At 40.1% G+C, this 24,813-nt stretch overlaps 1 protein-coding gene across 1 annotated transcript; it reads left to right on the plus strand.

Annotated features, from left to right (window-relative positions):
* The first annotated feature begins 1,184 nt into the window (after window positions 1-1,184).
* On the plus strand, window positions 1,185-4,586 carry LOC113359744. Its single transcript, XM_026603327.1, has 4 exons — window positions 1,185-1,454; window positions 1,624-2,011; window positions 2,158-3,740; window positions 3,816-4,586. Exons 1-4 carry the CDS (start codon window positions 1,185-1,187, stop codon window positions 4,584-4,586), a joined length of 3,012 nt encoding a protein of 1,003 aa, XP_026459112.1.
* The last annotated feature ends 20,227 nt before the right edge of the window (window positions 4,587-24,813 follow it).

The following is a 24,813-nucleotide window of genomic DNA, read 5'->3' on the forward strand; positions in this document are numbered from 1 at the left end:
TGGTATACAGATTAGAGAAAGCGAGGTTGTACCACATGAGCATGAAGATGCAGAGTCATATGAAGAGGTGAATTAACTTGAACGTTAAATAATTTACTCGCGCACATATATAATTATCATTTTTAAGTTCAAAAATAAAAGAATCATAATGGTTGACAAAATTTACAATGCAGTCGGTTGTATTACATAGGAGAGTTGGTAGCACATCAGACGCTCAAAACACTGAAATGTAAGGATTTAAAAATTTAGATTGCATATATTTATTTAGTTTTTGCATAGGGTAAGCTAGATTACCTGATTATCACTATGCATGCCGTCTATTAATGTTAGAGAAGATGATGGGGTGTCGGATACTTACGAAATTGACGAAGTAGATTACGACACTGACGAATTACATGATCCAAATACTTTTATCAATCAGGTAGCTTTTGTTGCACTGGATGGCAGAAAAACTTACAAATTCATCTTTAATAAACCCAAAATTTGGGTCATGTTGTCTCCAAGGAAAAGTTTTCCTACCGTCACTGCGTGAACCACCAGTAGCCATCAGAGAATTGTTTGACGGAACCGACGCCGAATCAATTTCTTTTCGGAAATATATTCGAGAGTATAATACAGCTAATGCGTTTACTAGCCTTGGATGCAAATTAGATACAAGAGCTTTGAAAGGGAGAGGTCCGAGACCTTTCTCAATACATGGGGAGTTGAGACATTTAACCGGAGGTATTATACCGGCTCCTGGGACTGAGAGGATGACGGTTTACTCCCAACTGTACATCTATGATCCAGCCTTTTCATTGTTTGTCCGTGGCGAAAGAAATCCTCAGTTAAATATGAATGTCCTACAGAAAATTCAGAATACTATGATCCAATTCAATGTTTTTTATACCAAGTATCGTCAGGCTTATGCAATTTTAGACCAGATGAGTCCGGCCGACCAGAATATCAGAGTTTCACTTCAATATAACAAGTCGACTGATAGTAGGTGTTATAATCTTCCGACAACAGATGAGATTGCGGTTATCGTTCCATAAAATACTTATAAGGAGACTGGGGTGTGAGATATTATATTGCATTTGAGAGAAAACAACGGATTGAAACAAATTTCGGAGTGTCATTCGGCATACTTTCCTTTACATTATGTTTTACTATTTCCTTTTGGTGAGCTGGGATGGTCACCAACAATGAGGCAATGGGATGCAGTCACCAAAACCTATACGAAAACAAAATTATCTCAAATGGAGTATTACAGTTACCGCATATTTAAACGTGCAGAAGAATATTCAACCATCTTAAGAGCCGGAAAACTTTTTCAAGAGTTCTTAGTTGATGCATGGGCTGCTACAGAGCAAAGTAAGTTGGCATGGCTCAGATTCAACCAACCAACTCTGCGTTCTGACATCTACAGTTGCATTGCAGATATGACAAATGCGGATTTAAATCCGGTGATAGAGGTAATCCTGTTATTTTACCATCTTCACACACTGGAAGCGGGAGGAATATGTACGAGATATACCAGGATTCGATGGCTATTACACGTTTTCATCACCATCCAGATATTTTTCTTACAATGACTGCAAACCCAAATTGACCAGAATAAAAAATACACTTTTACCCAATCAGAGTGTCACTGATCGTCCTGGTTTGGTAGCTCGAGTTTTTGAGCTGAAGAGAAAAGCATTGATGAAAGAAATAAAGGAAAAAAAGGTGTTCGGCACGGTGGTCGCCCATGTTTATACCATCGAGTTTCAAAAACGTGGGCTACCACATATGCATGCTCTTATATTTTTGAAAGATTCGGAAAAAATTCGTACGACAGACATGGTTGATAAATTTATTTCGGCTGAATTTCCTAATGAGATAAATGACCCAATACTGTTTGATACCGTAAGCAAATGTATGGTTCATGGTCCATGTGGAGAGCGAGATCCATATGCAGCGTGTATGGAAAAAGGAAAATGTACAAAAGGATATCTTAAGAAGTACACCGACACAACAACTTTGGACGAGGGTAGGTATCCGAGTTATCGTCGTCGTCGGGATGGAATAGAAGTAACTGTCAGAAACAACGAAAGGCGTATAATATAGATGTTGTACCCTATAACCCGCATCTGTCAAGAATGTTCAATTACCACATCAATGTGGAAATATGTGCAGGAATAAGAGCTGTAAAATATATTAGAAAATACATTTACAAAGGTGGTGACCGAGCTACGATGGTTTTGGGAGAACATGACGAGATTCAACAATATATTGATGCGAGGTACATTGGACCACATGAGGCTGTATGGCGTTTGATTGAGTACCACTTGCATGAAGAATATCCTGATGTACAACGGTTGGCAATTCATTTACAGAATAGGCAACGAGTTGTTTATAACACAAGGAAATCAATGACCTCGGTTATACGAACATCACAGGAACATATGACGAATTTGATGGGTTATTTTGAATATTCTGCTAAAAATCCTAATGCTCCGGCATATACTTATCAACAGTTCCCGCAACACTTTGTATGGTGTAAAAGGGTTAAACAGTGGAAAATTAGACAAAAAGGATTTGCAATTGGAAGAATGTATTTTGTTACCCCTAACGCTGGAGAGTTGTACTACTTACGTATGTTACTCACAACTGTTAGAGGTGCTAATTCTTTTGAAGACTTGAAGACTGTAAGTAATGGAGACGTAGACGAGGTGCACAATACATTTCAAGATGCATGTATTTCACTTGGGATTTTAGCACATGATGGAGAATCGGAAAAATATCTTCAAGAAGCAGTGGTTATGCAAACTGGAAATCAACTGAGGAAACTATTTTGTATTATCCTATCGCAATGTAATCAATCAAGACCGGAGGTGTTGTGGGCGAAATTTGGAATGAATATATGTGATGATCTACCACAGAGATTGCGAACAAGGTTTAACATCCAGAATCCAACAGATGAACTGGCAATGGATTACGGATTATACCTGTTGGATCAACTGCTTCAACGATCTGGAAAAAAACTAGAAAAATATGAATCAATGCCGAGACCAAGACATGATTGGGGTCAAATAGTAGGTAACAAATACATTTGGGACCATAGACAACTTCAGTTTGCATTAAGTGATTCGGTGATTCAGTCAGATATTGAGAAATTGAATGTCGCACAACGTTCGGCGTACAATGCGATAGTGGATTCTGTGAATGATCGCAATGGACGAATGTTTTTTCTGAATGGCAGTGCAGGGACTGGAAAAACTTTTTTGTACAACACAATAGCAAGAAGATGTCGTAAAGATGGAAAAATAGTCTTAACTGTTGCTTCATCTGGTATCGCTTCACTACTTCTTGATGGAGGTCGAACGGCACATTCCACTTTTAAGATTCCATTTGAAGTCCAAGACGATAACAGTATTAGTATTAGTAAAGACTCGGATTATGCCCAGCTGCTTAAAGAAGTAAGATTGATCATATGGGATGAAGTTTCAATGCAACATAGATTTTGTGTGGAAGCAGTTGATCGCCTACTACGAGATATTCGCAGTGATGACAGACACTTTGGAGGTGTAACAGTCGTCTTGGGTGGAGACTTTAGACAAACTTTACCAGTGGTCTCGAATGCAAGTCGAGAACAAACTGTTGGAGCATCTATAAGAGGTTCATTGCTTTGGGATTACATTACTGTCTTGACGTTAAACCAAAATATGCGATTGGAGCAGGAATCGGAAAATTTGGAGTTTGCTGACTACTTGCTTGAGGTAATGAAATTTCATTGAATAAAAATATATTTATCGTAGACATAGCTATTTTAAATCCGATTAATTGGTATGTAGATTGGAACGAACCCTAAAGAGGTTGTTAATTTGCCATCGACAATGGGTAGATGTCAAAACATGCATGAGCTAATATCTTCGGTGTATCCTCTGTTGGTAATAGACGAACCAATGTCACCCAAATACTTAACCGAGAGGATCATTTTATCTCCACTTAATGAATACGTCCATAAGATTAATATGGATGCATTAGAAAGATTACATGGGGAGACTTACACGTATTTTGCTGCTGACAAAATGATTCGGGATGATCATGGAAGGGATTCGGATTTTACAACTGAATTTCTCAACAATTTAAGTCCACCAGGAACACCTCCATTTAAGCTGGACCTCAAAGTTGGATGTACCATCATGTTGCTGAGAAATCTGGCACCGAAAGAAGGCCTTTGTAATGGTACAAGACTGGTGGTGACGAGGTGCGGACGACACGTGATTGAAGCTAAAATCATAATGGGAGAAAAAGCTGGTGAAGTAGTATTCATCCCTAGAATAACTTTTCAACCTTCAGCTTCAGAGCTAAACATACAAATGGAAAGACGTCAATTTCCCATACGCGTTGCATATGCGATGACTATTGACAAATCCCAGGGACAATCGGTGAAGTATGTGGGAATTGATTTACGTACTCCAGTATTTAGTCATGGTCAGCTATATGTCGCATTGTCCAGGTGTACTGCTGCAAGGAGAATTACTTTATTATTTCCAAATGAATCAAATGTGTCTTTAGATCCGGTAACAAAAAATGTAGTGTATCCTGAAGTATTATTATAGAATTTGATGCTTCTTTTAATTTTAAAAGAAGTAATGGTACATGTAATTTTTAATATTTCTTTACATTGGATGATTTTATTAGTTTGTTACTTTAGTATTTGGTGAAAAACAAACTCCCAGCATAAAATATCCCCAAGGCTTGCACCAATCCGTATTTGGTGAAAACACGACTAAAATTAAAACAACAACACGCCGAAGGCGTACGAGAGGTTGAGACCAGTCCAAAGTCCTGGTTGATACCCTAGTTTTTCTATATGGCTAAGTAAGTAATATACTCTTGATTTGTATTAAGACATGCATGCCTTCGAAAAATATCATATACTGGAATTGTATACGATGAACTTGTTAGCTTTCAGACATCCATTCAGTTACAAGCATCAGCAAGAGATTTTTGTTGCTGCTGAGGGTATTGTATACTGGACAATTTTTGTATTGTGGGAAGAAAGCTAATCTTATTTTTGGAAATGTTTTGCCATAGGAAATGTTTTTCCATTAATGACTGAAATGTGCAGTATAGAAGTAGAAATGGAGTTGTTGGTGTTGTTTTCCATGAATCTGGAATTGCAAGTCTGGATTGTTGTTTATGAAACTACAGGTGATGATCAATTGTTATTGTTTATATGTTTTTTATGGGATCAACTTCTACTGTTGATCCTTTTTTTTTGATCGACTACCGTTGTTGATCCCCTAAATTGGATCAACTTATACTGTTGGTTTTATTTTTATTTGGATCAACAAATGTTGTTGATTCAAAAATATCTGAACCAATGATGGCGGTGGCGGCGGCGGTGGCGGACTAGTGGTGGTGGCGGCGACGAAGTAGTGGTGGTGGAGGACTGTTGGTGGTGTAATGGTGGTGGTGAAGGAGTGGTGGTGGAATATTAGTGGTGGTGGCGGTTGGTAGGAGGTGGTTGTTGAACGGTGGTGGTGGAATGGTAGTTGAATGTTGGTGGTGGTGGTGCTAGTGGTGGTGGTGAAGTGGTAGAGGAAAAAATTTATTCCATTTTGAAATAAAGAAAAATATTATATAGGTGAGGGTATTAAGGTAATCTAATTTTAAATAGATAAGGGTATTAAGAAGTAGAGACATATTTATTGTTGTATAAGGATATATTTATTGAGGATTAAAAATAGGGACATATAAATAATGTACCCTTCTTTACATTAGTAAGATAACGAAAATATGGTCCAATGTCTATTTTGCTATAAGATTTGTGAAATCGACCCAATTGTAATCCTTCTTTTATCTATAACATTTCATCGTTAACGCTCTATAAGGTTGTATATCAACCTATTTAGTATCGTTTATTTTTCAATACTACGAAGATTTTGATGTACCAAATCTTTTTAATATATTTTTCTTCTATTTTATTAATTGTACAATTTACTTATTTGAGAATATTTGTAAGCGGTCTGCGAGTTATAATTCCAAAGGAGTCACTATCCATCTACAAAAAACCCGCCAAAACAAAAGTAACATAAAAACCCCAAAAAACAAAATTTTGATGAAACCCCATAGAATCATAAAATTTGATGAAACCTCATAGAATTTTACGAAACCAATTTTTGGTTTCATCATAAAATTTGATGATACCAATTTTGAAATTTGGAGTTTTTGTATCAATTTTTTTAAATTTTGGAGTTTTTGTATAATTTAGTTTAAGATGGAGTTTTAATGAATCTCGACATTTGAGTGGGGTTTTTGTACCACAAGTTTGGTCACCTTGGATTTTTATAACTAGTTTTGTAAATTATAACCAATTATAATGGATTTCAAAGAGTACAGAGTGGTTATTATACCATGATGCACATGGGTAAACTATCACGCACTGATGCATCAGTTCTTGCTTCAATGCTCGGAATTGAGGGGTAGGAAGGGGTAGGACATTATCAATAATGCGAAGGGCTCACTGTTAGTGCTGCTCAAAATTTATTTAGGACGATTTTTTTAAATAACTTCTCACTTGTTTTAGTTAGTATGTAAGTCATCGTACTTGGGTCTGGATTATTTGTGATGGGTTTTTCTCACCTTTATGTATTCCTTCCTTCTTTGGCAATAATTTTTCTAAGAACTCACAATTGTTGGAATATCAATTTTAATTTAGTACAATGAACTCACAATTGTTGGAATATCAATTTTAATTTTGACCGGTACATAGATAATTTCCTTTTCTGTAAGATATTTACATTATCACGACTTGGTGTCATCGAGGTTTATTTTTTATAAAATACGGATTTATTTATTTTTTGAAGTAATTAATAGGAGGATGCATCCCCAAACTGCAACCACCAAACGAAACTTCAATAGCCAATTATATGCAACAGAAAATAGAAGGTAACGAACGCTAAGGGACCTGAAAGTACATATGATGACAATGGCAGGGAAAAAAACAAAGTGGTCTTCATGAACTCATCATTTGTTTCTCTCGGCTTAAAGTGGTACATGTTGATAGGAGGCATCATTTTTCTATTCGGTTATCAAACTTCCATTGGCTTTGTTGACGGTGGTTTTTAACTTAGGACGAAAACCGTAAAAGTCTGTCTACCTGACCCAATATCAGAAGTAGTAGACCTTGATATATCTATATTCCGCAAGGAATTTGGAAAATATATCATAATATGATGAGTTCCTATGTCTCTCTTCACATTATATTAAAATTCAAGCTCCTAAATGAATTGTTCACTAGTATAGAGCCTAATGAGTATTTAAGCTCCTAGCTGCATTACTCACCAATGTTGGAGCCTGCCTAGTGTTTTCCTATGCTATGTTCGCAGCTGAACTCTCAATATTGGCATGACATGACGATTAATGTTCACTCGCAGCGGAGTAGCATAAATCTCCCGAAGTGTCAGTATTGAGACCTGCGTGAAAACACTCACATAGGCTACACCACCCTCTCACAAAGAGATCAGCGTGTTCACACTTTTTTATTAAAAGTTAGCGCGATCGAACGCGTTTAAATTCCTTAAGGAAGATCTAGACTGTCCGTATCAGTCTTAAAAAACGATCGCGGCCACACGACTTGGCCATGCAATTTAATAGGCCTAGCCTACTCCTAGTGGAACTAGGCGATCATCATGATGACCACCGGCGGACCCACTAATACCCCGACCGGTCGGACTCCAACTAGCACACTCCAACGTCATCGAACGCTAACCCCAAACATGGGTGATCGCGCTATTGAAGAAGAGAGCTCAAACGAGCTAAGAACTGCCAAAGCAGTCTTAGAAACATCATGACCGTCCAACTTTGCTAGCTTAGTTGGACGGCTTAGATTTTCCTTCAAACGATCTAAGAAGTGCTGGCGTGTTCATTGGCGGCCCAATTTCTCCCTTGGTCGATCGACCTGCCCATGGCAAGTCCAGAGAGTGTCAAAACGTTTTCCCAAACTAGAGAAAACGCGCTATTCCAAAACCCTAATGGCAACCACCCAAGAAGTTGTGCTTTATGAGATATTTTCTTTATGGGTTGCGGCATGATACAACTATCGTTTTTTCTTTTATTAAGGCCCTTGGGCAGCTCATTTCCTTCTATTCCAATAATCTTGCGGATACGAACGGCACTAACCCGATCCTCGTGGATATCTTTGGTTCTCTTTATTTATTCCCCTATGCAGAAAAAGATTAAAAATGGAAAAGATACTAGAGGCAGGAAAAACCAAAGGCTCATCAAAGGAGACACCGAGGATTACCCCGGTCATGACCCAAAGCAAGCAGAAAGGAGACAAAGCTAAAACAGCTACTCAGAGGCAGGATGCTGCAGAAATCACCTCACCTATGAACACTAACTCCATTGCAGTCGCGACTCTCAAAGCAGCAGCCACAAAGAACAACGCAACTGTTGCGGCCCTCCAGGCTACAGAATCTAACAAGACTTTGTTTCAAACCAAATCCGTCAACAAAAAGAAGGGGTGGCAGAATCTATGACACATCAGCCCGCACATCCACCAGTCTTCGGAATGCCGTCAACCAACGGTCAGAATCAAACCATACCAGTGGTTTTAGTACCGCGGGTGGAAGCTCAACCGAGGGGACCAAACTTGGAGATACCAACAATTGAAGCTGATCCTCGGCCACCCTTAATACACACAGTAGAGGAAGGGGGAACTATGGCCGTAAGGGTACAAGTCGGAACTCCCAATCAGGGATCAAACCAGTCCCACCGACTGATGGTAGAGCTCGAAGAATTGAAAAAGAGCCAGCAGGTCTACGCAGATGCCGTAGCTCTTCTGGCCAGGGAGAACCAAGACTTGAAAGATAGGATTGCCCAAAGCACGAAGACTAGCCAACAAATGGACGAAGAAAATTCTAAGGCACCAGAGCCTAATCGAGATCGAAGAATCATCCTAGCAAACGCCGCCAGGGGAAGCAGTGCATCCGATCCAGAATATTCCGCCGAAGACTTAGACTATTATGACAGTGAAGTTCGAAGAAAGAAACGCTCAACTGAGCATGAGAACGTGGGATATTACCGCGCAATGGAGGAGCTGATTGATGAGATGATGGCTGAGATCAGGCAGTTAAAAGCCAGACAATGCGGAGGAAGGCTTGAAGAGGTGATGAAAGAAGCTAACTCCACGCCCCTAACTCATCGCCTGGAAAATACCCCCATTCCGTTAAAGTGCCCTGTCCCAACTTTTGAATGATATGACGGATCCAGTGATCCCGCGGCACATATCCGGTATTATAATCGTATCTTAGCCCGATGGAGTCAAAACGACGCCGTCCTCTGTAGATATTTCCCATCAAGTATGAAGGGATCGGTTTTGTCTTGGTTTGACAACCTGCCACCTGATTCCATCAACTCCTACGATCAACTCGCAGAGAAATTCTTGAGAACCTACATGTACAACAAAGCTGTCAACACCGGAATGGATAAACTTTTTTCTCTGGCAATTGGTTACAAGGAGAACACGAGGGAATACACCAACAGATGGCACAAGATCTGCCAAGCCATAGGGAGCGTGGATCCCGTAGTAAGCATCAACTGCTACAAGTGGGGATTAAACCGAATGAGTTCACTATTTGTTGAGATCCACGGAAGCGTACCTAAGACAGAAGGAGATATTCGAATAATTATTGAGAAGTACGCTCGTCTTGAAGAAATCCAGCGTGAGAACCCGAGGGCACAAACGCAGAGGTCTCACCGTACCAATTTCGCAGAACAAACCAGACGGGCCAAAAGAAATAGCTCAGTGGAACGGCCTCACGAAGATAGGAAGGAACAAAGAGATGAACGATGAAAAGACGATCGAAAATTCAAAGATCAGGTTTACACGAAGCTCAATGCTAGCTACGCTCGGATCTTGCGAGAGATCAAAGGAAGGGAAAATTCGGAGTGGTCGTGGTCTATGGGAAAACAGCCCCAAGAACCGAGAAGTCTAAAGATTACTGTGAGTATCATTGCTTCAATGGACACCAGACCGAGAAATGCAAAAACCTCAAAATAATGATCCAAAAATTGATTGATGCTGGCGAACTCAAGCAATACATACGAAAGGAGGTCACCGAGGACAGATCCAAACGAACCAAGCAAGTCCAACTTCCAGAAGGAAATCGCACAATCAACACCATCTCGTGTTCCGAAGCCGCATGGCCCTCACTTACAACGCAGATAGGAAAGAGGCTACGGAAGCAATTCGAAGACCACTGCGAATTATATAAGATTGATGGCGTAGAGGTGGACGAGCACGAAGAGTGGATGGACGCACCTATCATCTTCGATACTGAAGATATCGAAGAAGATATGGAAGACCATAACGATCCCTTGGTCCTCACACTACCAGTGGCCGGATGTAACCTCAAAAAGATCCTCATCGACGGGGAAAGCTCAGTGAACGTTCTATTCTACGACGCCTTCAAACGGATGAAGCTCCATGATGAACAACTAATGACCTCTTATTACACCATCTACGGGTTCAAAGGAGCGCCCACAAATCCATTGGGAGACATCGTGTTGCAGGTGAACGCCGGGCCCATGAAAGTAGAAACACGATTCAACGTGGTTGACGCCCCGTCCCCCTATAACTCCATTATTAGACGAAAATGGGTACATAAACTCAAGGGAGTGGCAACAACTTACTACCAGTATCTCAGGTTCCCTACACCCGAGGGAGTGATGGAAATCAAGGGAGATCGGGTCTCTGCAAAAGAGTGCCAGACCACTCAGTATCGTATCAACAACAAACATGAAGAGCAGCGAAAAACCCAAAGGATCAAAAATAAAGAAGCTGCGAAAGAAAAGGCCATAGACCTGTTCCTCAAGGAAACCACAAGGAAGGGCTTGAAAAAGGATGATAATGTCCTTAACACAGAGGCAAGTACTTCAGCAGCCAACGAAGTACAGAAACATACCAAATAGCAATTAAAGAACGTCTCAGTCCTTGGGGACCCGAAGTCGGTGTTCACACCAGTGGAGCCCGTAAAAGAAATCAACATAGGAACGGAAGAAAACCCGAAGATGATCAAAGTAGGGACCATAATGGACGAAAAAAGAGAAGATTACTTAACCAAATTACTTAAAGAATACGCGGATGTATTCGCTTGGAAGTTAGGAGACATGCCGGGGATTGATCCGAAAATAATCCAACACGAGCTGCGCATCAAACCAGGCACGCCACCTTTCAGGCAGAAAATAAGAAAAGTTGCACCAGAGTATCATAAGGCAGTAGAAAAAGAACTTCAGAAACTACTAGAAGCAGGCTTCATCAAGGAAGTCAAATACCCTACATGGATCTCCAACATGGTCGTCGTTCCTAAGAAAAATTGAGGGGTTAGGATATGCATCGACTTTACTAACCTCAACAAGGCATGTCCAAAGGACAACTATCCCCTGCCGAGCATAGATCAACTGGTTGAAGCAGTGGAAGGATACGAAGAGATGTCATTCATGGACGGATATTCTGGTTACAACCAAGTAGACCTGGAAGAAGAAGATCAACTACACACAGCATTCTACACCCCGCATGGCCTTTATTGGTACACTAGAATGCCCTTTGGACTTCGAAACGCAGGGGCAACGTACCAAAGAATGGTCGATGCTATCTTCAGGCCATGGATTGGTAGTACCCTAGAAGTCTACGTTGATGACATGCTCGTCAAAAGTAGGCTGCGCAAAGATCACCACCAGGACCTGAGAGATATTTTCGAAGCAATGAGGAAACATCACATGAAAGTAAATCCAGAAAAATGCACTTTCGGTGTCACCTCAGGGAAATTCCTCGGATATCTGGTAACAAAAAGGGGTATTGAGGTAGACCCCGCGAAGATTCAGGCCATAGTGGAAATGCCATCTCCGAAGAATTTAAAAGAAGTGCAAAAGCTCAATGGGTCCTTAGCAGCCTTGGGCAGATTTATTGCCCGATCCTCGGACAAATGCAAACATTTTTTCAATATTCTCAAAAAAGGGAGTAAGTTTGAATGGACCGCAGAATGCGAAGAAGCCTTCCAAAGAATCAAGGAACACCTGGCTTCAATTCCAATCCTGCAGAAGCCTGATCCTGATGAGGTTTTGGCATTGTACATAGCAGCGACAGAAGACGCAGTTAGCGCAGTGTTGGTCAAAACCAATACGAAGATAGAACAACCTATCTATTATGTCAGTAAGACCCTCAATTCTGCGGAAAGGAATTACACGAAGATCGAACAACTCATCCTGGCATTGGTATGGGCTACTCAAAAGCTGAGAACCTATTTCCTAACTCACTTCATCCGCGTCCCATGCAAAGCACCACTGGAAGCAGTCCTCAAAAGCGCGGGAAAAGTAGGTAGAATAGCCAAGTGGAACACCCACCTGGACCAATTCAACATCATTCATGAAATTCAACATTCCCAAAAATCCCAAGTTTTGGCGGATTTCTTAGCAGACCTCCCCTGGACAACGATGAAGAGATTAGGGGATACCAGAAGCCGACGAGGAAAGCAAGGATCCATTGATGTCCTCGAACCCGCGAGTCAAAGACAATGGGAAGTCTTCGTTGATGGTTCCAAAAATAAGGAAGGGGCAGGAATAGGCATTGTCATCACCACCCCAACTGGAGAAAGGATCGTACAGGCACTCAGGTTAGAATTCAAAGAGATACTAACAACATCGTCGAATACGAGGCAGTCGTACATGCCCTCCGCTTAATAATAGAGATGGGGGTAACTGATGTAAGACTGAAAAGTGATTCGCAGCTTGTCATACGACAAATAGGGCTCGAATACAATGTGTACGACGACACCCTCTCAGCTTACATGTCCTTGGTCCAAACATTGACATCACAAATTCCGAACATCAAGTTCCGGCACTTATGCAGAAGGGATCTCAGGCACGCGGATGCCCTAGCATATATATCATCCATGCTGAAGGACAAGAGTATCGAAGCTATCAAAATAACAAGGGTATACGAGCCTTCGATTGCATCACAATTTTCCTTTGCTACAAATCAAGATACAGTGGAAGAAAATATCGAAGATCAGGTGGGAGAAGACATCCGTGACGATTTTGACGAAGAAGATATCCTGTCAAGAGCAAATCAAGAGGAATATTTCAACAACGAAATGATTGGAGAATGATGATCCATGCGTTTCTCAAGGATGGAACCTTACCCACGGATCACAAACAAACCAGGAAAATACTCTCCAAAGTAGGAAGATATGATCTTCGGGATGGGATCCTGTACAAGAAATCTTTCCTTGAATCGTTACTACGTTGCTTATCCAAGAAAGAGGGGCATCGAATTCTAAACGACATCCATTATGGTGACGCAGGGAATCATAGCGGTATGAGATCACTATCCGACAAAGCAAAAATACAAGGATATTACTGTCCCACAATGATACAAGATGCTGCAAGAATGTCCCGACGATGTGAATTCTGTGGATAGTCCGTGGCCATTTGCAAAATGGGGCATAGATATCGTTGGGCCTTTTATCGAAGGATCAGGGAAAAACGATTTTTTATAGTAGCCACGGACTACTTCAGTAAATGGGTGGAATCCAAAGCCTTAGCCAGGATCAGAGACGTGGACGTGTTTACTTTCATATTCCAAAACATTATTTGCAGGTTCGGCATACCAGCGGAAATCGTGTCTGATAATGGTAAACAATTACAGGGGGAGAACATAGACATGTTCTTCGACACTTTTAAAATAAGGAAAAAAAAGTACACCCCCATATACCCTCAAAGCAACGGACAAGCGGAAGCTACTAACAAGACCCTCGCCCTTATCCTCAAAAAGCAATTAGACGAGCACAAGGGGCGATGGTATGAACATCTACACAATGTATTATGGGCATACAGGACAACACGAAGATCTGCCACTGGGGATTCCCCATTTCTCCTCACTTGTGGAGCTGAAGCAGTCATCCCAACGGAGATCGTCATGCCAACCACAAAGACCGAAGCATGGGAGAAAAATCTCATAACAGACATGATGTTAGAGAGACTGGACGACCTGGAAGGAAGGAGGGAAGCAGCATTGCAAAAGATGGAAAATTATCAACGGAGACTAGCGAGAGAGTACAACAAAAAGGTTAAGCTTCGAATTTTGTAGAAGGGCAGTATGTTTTAAGAACAATCCTGCAGTATCAACGAGAGAAAAAATGGGGAAAGTTAGCACCTACATGGAGAGGACCTTTTATAATACACGACATTGCGGGAAACGGTTCCTACTATCTTCGCAATCTGAAAGGCGAGGTCCTCCGGCACCCTTGGAATGCTAAATGGCTCAAACCGTACTACCCATAGGGGCAGCGCAGCTTTTCATCTGCGTGGAGAATACCATAAGAAGAAGGCAGCGTAACCGCTTTACATGTTTCTATCTCTGGACGAGGAGTAGCAGACCTCAACCTATCAATCAAACAAACTTTTTGGGAAATCTTCAAGCAAACGAAATGGTCAAAAGGCCCGCTGGATGAACGCATGTACATTACATAATAAATTAACAATATTGGGGAAAGTAGTTAATCTACAATCTCTCAGGGCTCCCCTATCAGTGTCTATGAGTGTAAGACCAGGGGGAAGGCACCCAGGAGAAAGAGATACCCAACCAATTTTAAGGCAGCGGGTCGATGGAATGGGTGCATGTAAATATTTTCAAATAAGCATTCCATATCCTAGAATGCTTCCTCGGCCTCCACCGTTTGGGAATCCTCTGGCCCAGGATTCGCCAGCGGGGTGACAGGCCTCAAGACGATCACGAAGGTATTTACCTTCGGTGTCGCACCCATACACTCTCAACTTTTTACAAAGCAAGTTATTTCTAGTTTAACACTTCACAATACTTAAAATAAAAAGATGAATTGATAACGCAGGTATGCCAAAAGGATGATCCATTTCATAAAGAGTTGATTACAAGATTCAGCAAATAAGATAAAGCAGGAAACACATCAAAAAATGATCCGAAATTATATAATCAACAAGGATCAACTTTCTATGACTAATAAAAGAAATCTACTTGGACTATACAGCTCCATCAACAGGGTTGTCTCTGCGAGATGAAGGTACGCTACCACCTGAAGAGGGCCCAGAAGAACCAGGCAAGGGCGCGGGAAGGAGACGACGCGGATAATTCTTGACAAGACCATGTTCGACTTTAAGATCAAGTTCAATCTTATCTAGGACTTTGTTGGTCTCTTCAGCCAACTGACATCGAGCTTTATAAGTGATAACAGCGGTCCGCTGGTTGGCCTGAGACAGCAATGCAGATAGGCGTTCCGCCTCTTTGGAGGCAATCTCCGCTGCTTCCTCACGAGACGCGGCCAACCCTTTGAAATAGTTGGCTTGTCCTTCCTGCTCCACTAAGGCAGATTGAGTCTTTTTAAGCTCATCATTTTCTGCGTGAAGCTGTCCCTCGAGTGCTGAAAAAAAGAAATACCAAGGGGTTAAAACGAAGAAATAACAGAATCACAGTCGATAAAACGAGGTTATACCTTCGAAATTAGCCGAAGCCTCTTCATACTCATTGACAACTTCCTACCGAGCCTCATCAAGAAAGTCATATTCGTTGGATAGTTTCTTACGAACATCAGGTTCTTCTTCTTAAGCCAAGCCAAGCCAAAATGGCATCTTCACCTTCAGGCATTAGCGAGTAAGGGAAATCCTCTGAAGGAGACTCAACCACAGACTTCCCCTTGGCGGTTATCTCCTCACCCGCGCAAGTCTCGACATTACCACCCTCAGCATGACCACCTGCGTTCTCAGCTTGCTGATCAGTGGTACCTTCTTTGCCAAGATTCCCAAGCACATCCCAATCATCATTTGGGGAAAGCAATGAGAAGTCTTCGGCAAGACCCATGGCAGCATTCACATCAAAGGATTCCCCCGCGGAAAATATCCTACCGAAAGAAAATTTAGGGGAAATAACGGGCAGAGTACCCACACCAAAAATATCATCGCCAACAGGGGCAGATCCACCCCCGTCAGTACCACCAACGGTAATATTACCCTCAGACTCACCATCACCACCCGCGACAACTTCTTCTTCACCATTACCACCTTCGTCATCAGGGTGAGAAGTGTCGGTACGCTCTTCTCCATCGGACATTTCTTCATCCTCACCATACCCTTCGTTTACGGGACTCGTAACCTCCTCATAAACCTCAGCCTCACCGGTAACCGCAGTAGAAGATTGTTTGGGTCCAAGTTTCTTCTTCTTCGACACCTACAAACCAGTATACATCCCACAAAGGCTCATTTTTTCCCTCACTTCAAAAATGAAAATTATTTCAAGCAAGGAAAAAGGGGCAAATAGAATAGAGAATATAAGAAGAAATTATACCTTGGCAGCAGCAGCACTCTTCGTTGGATGGGTGGCACCAGAACCCTCCTCCTCATCTCCATCAACGACATCAAGAGCATAAGGAAAATTCATGCCCGCGAAATTCGGACGCCAAGGACAGAAATCTCCATAACGAGCAGGAGGAGTTTCACGAGGCTTGCTATTTTCAGAAGGACGCCAACCGCGTGGACCCGGAATCCATCCATAATCCCAAGGACCAACTACCTCAATAACAGTAGCATGCCATTCATAATCATGGTCACGCTTAATCCTTTCACGAGCAGGAAAGAGTTTCCGTTTAGCAGATCCCTCGGTACCAGGAACATACTTCAGCTTGGCATCACTCACCTCACTCAAAAGACGAATTTCACCACGGGGAGCAGCAATATTACGAAGACTAACACTCCACGGCTTACGGTTTCTGTTGTTGACATAATCCCCAAAAGAACTGTTAAAATTCTGAGGAGTGTACCACTTTCTCTCAGCAGGATTTGGAACATAGCAGGTCATCATAGTCTCTCCCTTGCTTCGCAGGTAACATTCCTTCAGTGAACGAAGATAATTCCCAGATAGTTGTGACACGGAACGATTATGAGTGTTCGTGGAAGAGCCTTCGCGACTAGCCAACACGTCATAATAAAAGGAGTCACCCGACTTATATAGGGGCAACATGAGACCCGCCTCGAAGGCTCCAACCGTCGTCAACAGATGAAGCTCGTCAAACTGATACTTAGCAAGGAGCTCGTAAGTGATATCATCGTCAGGGGAATAGAAGCGAACCTCAAAAGCTTGAAGTTCATGTTTTTCCTTGAACATATCAAGATCAATATGCTTGAAAGTGACCTTCTTCTTACCAACTGAAATGTTGCATATCACAGGGACAGTTTCTTCTTCGTCTGCGGAATCAGAAGTAGGACTCAATTCCGAAGCTTTCCTTTTAGAAGGAAGATTTTTAGACGGATCATCTCTCGACATAGTACCCTTGGAGTACTTCCCTTTGAAAGAAACCGCGGGAGGAGGCGGCAAAGATTTCTGCGGAGGCACTGAAGGAGGAGCCATTGAACGAAGGGGCGGAACATCCACTATTTCAGTACGAGGAGGAGGAGCCCGCGTACTCCTAGAGTCATCACGAGGAGGAGCCTGCGTACTCCTAGAATCTTCACGAGGACGAGAAGGGGCGCGGTTAACAGCATACCTAGATCCAGAAGGACCCTTCAACACATCCCCATTCTTAGTAGGAACAACCTTCGCACCGGAGGAAGATGAAACCCTATGACCCCGAGGATCCGATTGCGAAGACTTGTAAGGACCTTCCCCAAGTGGAGATCTGTCAGAATCTCGACGCGGAGGGGATCTTGGCGGACTAGACGGTGGGGTTTGGTAAGGAGCCCGCGGACGATCAGACATATCTACAAGGAAACACAAAAACAGTTTAGAGAAGAATACGAGGAGATCACTAAAGATCAAAAAACCCATAATTGATGGTTCATCCGGATAAACATTAAAAACCCTAAGAACTAAAAAATACTCCATCCAACTCCAGGGATAATACTTAGATACAGACTCACAGACGTTGTAACAAAGAACAGGGGCAAGCATATATGCTTCGACATGTATGTTCTTCATCACATAACCAAGAATATAGCAGCAGGAGACAAACGGGTAGATACATAGATAAATCAATGATGAACAGCTAATGAAAAACCCCATACCTGTATAGAAGAGGACGACAAGCACCAACCACAGTCGAAGAAAGGAGGATCGGAGATATCAAAAGATACAGGGGCAACAACAATCGAGAGCGAAAGAAACAGAAAATTGAATGTTGTTATCTTCCTCACAAGAATGATGATAATAAATGACTAAAGAACAAGAATAGAAAACAAGAAGAGGATGAACACTGACAAGAAGAGGATAAAAGTTTTTTTTCACATTCTCTTTCCTATTTATGAAGCTAGAGAAGACAATAACTGCTCCTCGTACCAAGGAGCAGTTACGGGGAAAGTTAATGCAAAGTGGGAAACGTGTAGGACGACCTTTCTTCTTCAAGATTGCAAAATACGCCCAAGTCAGAATAAGAGGGGAAAATTGTATGTACACCTTTCATCATCCACCACGTGTACAAAAAGAGACACGTGGAAGGCATGCAAAACAAGATATCAAAACATGATAGCAAGCATCTCATCAGAAGATGCCACCGGTCAGCAGATCTGACGGTCAGGGACAGAGGATCACAGAGGTATGATGGCTTAGAGGAGCACCAGATAATACCCCTTGGGTGTTATCACACCCAATCCCGAGGAAGATCCCAGATCAACGGCCGAGAGGAAGTTTGGCTGACACAGATGTGACCAGACAAAGAGACACTTGTCTGACACGAGCAGACACCCATCTACCCGCATTAAATACCAAAGAGATATATACGTGTCAATCGGCACGTGGAAGAGGCGAGGATAATCCTTCGTATTCAAGCTCAGGTCGCAGCATATGTCGAATACCTCTACGTAATAGGCACAAAGCACAAGAAGATAAGATTACAACGACGCCTCAGAAATGGGACCCACGTTCCAACCCTATAAATACCCCTCTCCACTAAGAGAGAAGGGGTCGACCAATTTAGAGCAATTATAGGAGAATATAGGAGAGAGAAATAGGAAGAGTAAGTAATCCCCCTACTTCCGCAGACCTATGTATACTCTAAAGTCATTCGACTATCTTTGTAACCACTCAATACATAGTGAAACACCAGCCCCGTGGATGTAGGCCTTAGTGCCGAACCACGTAAATCTGCCTTATTTACATTTCAGCACCTTACATTCACCGTTAAACGTCATATGCTTTACATTTATACTTGATTCTTGGTTTATTCCTTTATACGAACATTATTTATGATAATATTCGACTAGACAATGACAAGCCCGAAGGCTTCGAGTCGATGAATCGATATAATCATCCCCTTTACGCATACGACGTACAATTCTAGAATTAGGATGTATGCGAATATTGTTTGTGAACACGTGGATGGCTTTTTGATTTATGTGTTCACACCATACATAATCAGAGATGAAATTTCGCCTAACTTTTTTTTTGTATGCAATTGATTGGATAACGAGAGTTAGTGTAATTTTCGCTTTCTTATCCCATTTATTTACTTACTAGACTACTGTGTTTGCCCGTTAGGATTGAGATTAGTTCCATCTTCTAGCAAGAAACCATCTACCTGTTATAACGAGGCTTGAATAGTCACTGGAAACCCATAATCTGAAGCCTACTTTGGTCGTCCAGGCCCCATCAAATACAAAGCAGTGAGTTTCTTATGAACAATTACAGTCAATCAGATGTCAATAATGGAAAGACATTTGATTCTTTCACACTTTGTTATTCAAGCCAAAATCAAATAAAAACAGTACTAGGAAATTTTTGCTAGCTACTCTTACTAACTCTTACTACTGAATGTATGTCCCAATTTTTGCGTTAAGAACCTTTTGCTAGCTACTCTTACTACTGTTGTTATTTTTCAGTTTATGTAGATGCTACAAACCTTTGTACTCATTTTCACTACTGTTACTACTATTACAATGTTCGGTAGTAGTTTTTCTTTTCTAATCCCGTGGAGGTTCGACCGGGCGTACATATAAACTCTGGTAAATACATGAGGTAAACAAACAATGTATATTGGATGATATGGATTGATCCTGGAAATTGGATACACAACTTATACTGCCCATCATAATGGTGCAACAATCAATAGTTGCTCAAGAGAATTTCTCAATTTTCAGAATAATTTGGTGGAAGTGGTTTTCAGTCATTCCATTGAGTTATAAATTGTTACAAGCTTGAGCCCGAACCGCAGCAGTAAATGCTATATTGCTATTCGTACAGTGGTCGATTATGGTATAATATATTTGGTTTATTACTTTTGCTTACTTATTTGTTACGGATATTAAAATAGATACTAATGCTCCAAGGAGGGATTATGAACATATCATTTGTACTTGGAAATGAGAGTGGATTGATAGCTAATTTTTTTCAATAGTGGATTTTTAATTGGTAACTAGTCATTAAGCAAGGAGGATACGAGGTGAATGGGCTTCCCTATCTTTGAACATATGCCAACGAGAACAGGGTTATCCATTGGCACGTTAGAAAAGAAAACTGGTCTTGAAATGGAAAGGCAGGCGCATCGCACGTGCATGTTATATTAGTCAAAATATTTGGTTGATTATAATTATCAAATTGGTTGTTAGAGAAATGTAGAAGATTTTTGTATTCCGCAGTAGTTTACAAATGTTAATGCATTTGGAAACGTAATTTGATCCTATCTCATAAGTTACAAGGTTTCACTTTAATTCGTCCACCTATTAATTTTGATCGGTCATTAACTTTTAGCTTTTATAACCTTGTAAAACGAAACATTGTCGTTAATCATCCATCAAGCGAAACATGTATAATGAAATTGAGTTTTTTTTTTTTTTTTTTTTTTTTTTTTGGTCAATCAACAATTTCAATTTATTCAAATCAAAATGTGATTACATGATCGCTTACAAGAATCACAAAAACACAAAATACAAGATAATAAGAACTCAACGAATGAAGATATCAATTACAAGTAAATCGCGAATGAAGATATCAATTACAAGTAAATCGCGAAGAGAAAGAGCCATATACGATAAAGATACCAAATTTTTGTAATTGTAATAGGGAAGGATGATGGTATAATCCGGAACCGAATCCGACCATTTAATCTGATTTTCTTCTTCTTCGATAAGAATACTCCTATAAGAAAGGAGTTCTTATAGATAGAACTCAACTCAATAAGAAATTGAGTTCTATCAAAACCAAAGTCTGTATAAAATAACAGTCAACTATTAAAGTTTTGCAATGCCAAAATCATATACGCCCAACAAGGTAAAATTCTATTAAATTTGATTCAAGAACAATATTAGTTGTGATTATGCATAACATGAAACACATAAAATAAGCAAACATTCATATTTTGGAGTTTGCAAAAAGTAAAAAAGAAAGAAAATGTAGAAAAAGGTTTCACGCCAGCATGTTCAAATTTGTTATATAAAAATTAATTTGATGAGCATTACACGTTTTAACCCTCACCTATGTACCTTTTCGATGATAACTGCGAACTTCAATTGGCCAAACTTTTAGACATCAAAATGCTTCATATTGTAATAATTGAATAACACATGTTTTCGAATTGATATAATGAATCAAGGAGGAAATTCTTTGGGTAAAGTTGCTGCATTGGATATGTATACACGATTGAATTCCAAAAATGTTTATTACCTCTATATGATTTTTATATTTTAATTCTTGAATAATTTTGAAAAAATCTGAATGATTGCACAGATTCACAAATTTATCCGTGCTAAATCTTTAAATGAAAAAATTGATCCACTTTGTTTTCAAATACAAAAGAAATGTATGGTAGAGGGTCCATGGGGTTGTAACCGAATCTATATTTATGGGAAAAGTAAAACATATTAAGGATTACTGAAGATGCATGTTATTTTTTATGGTCTTCATTTTCTTTTTTGACGCCCAAACGAATATTTTCTTATTTTGGGAGTTAGAAAACTTTTTCAAAAAGTTTGGTACACATATGTTCGAGATCTATCAACATTTAATGACCATTACACGTTTTAACGATCACCCATGCAAAGACGAGGGTACCCAAATATACCTCAAGCTAAAACTTTTCCTACCTATAAGTCCTTTCTCCGAAAGTGATTGTCTATGGACTGAGTCGAGACAATACAACTAATCGGTTCACACTTCGTGTGATCGTCTATGGATACGAGATCGAGACAATAGAACAACGAAGTATGTTTACTTGATACAAAGATTCGGACTTAACCAAACACAATAGGATTGCTTATCAAGTAAATAGGAATTAACGTTTGTGTAATTTACTTTAATTATAATAAAATAATTATAATGCGGAATATAAAAGTAAATGACACAACAAGATTTTGTTATCGAGGAAACCGCAAATGCAGAAAAACCCCGGAACCTAGTCCAGAATTGAATACTCTCAGGATTAAGCCGCTACACAAAATTACACTAAACTTCGTATAGTCGAGACCAAGTAACTAACCCTATAGTTCACCTAGTTCCGTCTGTATTCCCACGCCTCCGACCTATGAATAAGTCAAGTACTTGGAACAATCCCTTTGGTTCGTATTCCAAACAATAAAGGAACAAGAAATATGTTTGGTAACAACTCTATTCAACCAAGTGATATGAGTCAGACAAAGGCTCTTCCGCTTATGTTCAATCACCCAAAGGTAATCAATTAAGATTAAGCCAACAACACCTTTAATCCGAAAAATCGTGTTGATGCCGATCTACTCAATTAATCAATCCAATCTACCACAAGGATAAACCGATTATTAATTGGATCCTCTTTTCCCAAACAAGTATTGTGCACACCAAAGATTATAAAACTAAGTCAGATCTTCAATATCTTCTTTGTCTTCAAATCTTCTTAAATCTTCAATAAACACCTGCACACAATCACTTGAATCTCTTGTGATCAATCACGCACAGAACGAAGTCTGTTAACAATGGATTATCACAAGATCGTCTTCAGATCTAACAACAGTCTAAAGATCCATGTCGGAACTCTGAACTAGTTTGAGTGAATCTTATATCAGAAGAGAAGATTCTCAAGAATAAACAAACTAGGTGCAATCAGATTTCAACCACCGTTAGTCAATCAAATCAATCGAAAACAAAAATAAACCGCAATTATCTAGTTTCCCACCAACGGGTCGCGCTAGAGCTTCTCAATCCCAAAGAAGACTTTAAAACGAGCGGCCGTAAGAGATTTCACCTAATTAGATTACTCTCCTCTCCGATAGGCGGCTACACCAGTAACAAAGACAAAAGAGGAAGTCTGTTGTTACGAAGGATTAGTTTGTTAGAAAGGCAAACTTCGTGTATTTATAGACAAGGAAGTTTGGACACCAAGGAATTTCCAAAACCGAAAATATTCTCAAGATATTCATAAAAGCACAGATTCAGTTTTCATAATTCCTGGAAATGCTCTGTCCAAAAATAACGATCGAAATCTCTCCGAAAATCTAATTTAGTAAATGCACATTACTAATTCTGGAATTTCTCTACAAAATGAAATTAATAACTTTAATTAAAAGATTCTTAACTTACTTATGTTTCGATCCTGGGATTCTCTTCCCTTAGCCGTTAAGTAATATCTTTGAACAATTATAGAAATAAACATTCACAACACATATTCAAAGTTTATCGACATCTTTACTTTGTAAGTTCTCTTTCACACTTACAACCTTGAAACCGATTTGCCACACTTCCAAACAAGTTTAGAATTGGTTCATCTGACTTTCAAGAACTATGTGATTGATCAAACCAACATTCAATCACAATCATGGGTTTACGGTTCTACCAAAACAAGTTTGGTTCTACCTCCATGTGAGTACTACGCATAGTCACACTAGCTTCCCAAAGATTCGGTTGACTAGGTACTATTCGGTTCCCCACATATACATGGTATCTAACTTATATGTGTTGCACATGTTCATAGGATCAGTTCCCCTTTCTGCTATAGACCTTGCTGCACTCATACAAGGATTGGTTCCCTTTGATGTACTGCACCCCTTACAAGGATCGGTTCCCTTTCCCTTACTAGGATCGGTTCCATTTCCCTTACAAGGATCGGTTCCCTTTCCCTTACTAGGTCAGACATACAACATCCGATCATACCACATGTGATTACTTAAGATCGGTTTTACTAATAAAAGTTATACCAATACATAAGTCAGGCCTTTGTGAATAGTTCTACGAAGAACACAACAAGTTGTGAGCGGTTATACCTTATCACACATATTGGTTGTTCATAAGATATGCAATGAATAACAAAACCAATAACACCTGAAAATTTCCTTTTCGGTTCACAAACAAGTTTATGAACTTACTTCCTTAGAACACATGTAAACATTGTTCCCTAGGATGAAATCCTCACCTCATACCCATACATAATCACAATAACATTCAAATGATTATGGAGATGTCTTATTTACAAAGTTTAATGGTTAAGAAATATACCTCGCATTGTATTCCTTAATACGATGTCTATCTAGAGTTCATATATGCTTCGCAGTTATGTTTTCAATATGCACGACTTGAAAGATACGTTAGGGAATGAAACATTTCAAGTCAAATATCACTAAGCTCAAGTGGAAGGATGATTGTCGTCGTTGTAGCTCCTTGCTTCTTCACATCTTCAAGTATTCGCAATACTTGTAATGTCTCATATCCTAATACTTTCAAGTTAACCTATATGAAGTTCACTCTAGTACATAATCAAGCGAATCTTAACATGAGTTTTGATTCACTAAAATATGATAACCAAACTTGACATACCAACGCTTGGTGGTTTCAACCGAGCAATGCTCTAACAATCTCCCCCTTTG

This window comes from Papaver somniferum, chromosome 3 (genome assembly GCF_003573695.1).
Source record: "Papaver somniferum cultivar HN1 chromosome 3, ASM357369v1, whole genome shotgun sequence".
Lineage (NCBI taxonomy): Eukaryota > Viridiplantae > Streptophyta > Magnoliopsida > Ranunculales > Papaveraceae > Papaver > Papaver somniferum.

What these genes read in the sequence shown, in the direction of transcription:
- LOC113359744 (XM_026603327.1), top strand. Translation starts at nt 1,185, where the DNA reads ATGAGGCAATGGGATGCAGTCACCAAAACCTATACGAAAACAAAATTA. An exon ending in ATTTAAATCCGGTGATAGAG is followed by an intron (nt 1,455 to 1,623) that starts GTAATCCTGTTA and finishes TTACCCAATCAG; the next exon opens with AGTGTCACTGATCGTCCTGG. An exon ending in TTGCTGACTACTTGCTTGAG is followed by an intron (nt 3,741 to 3,815) that starts GTAATGAAATTT and finishes ATTGGTATGTAG; the next exon opens with ATTGGAACGAACCCTAAAGA.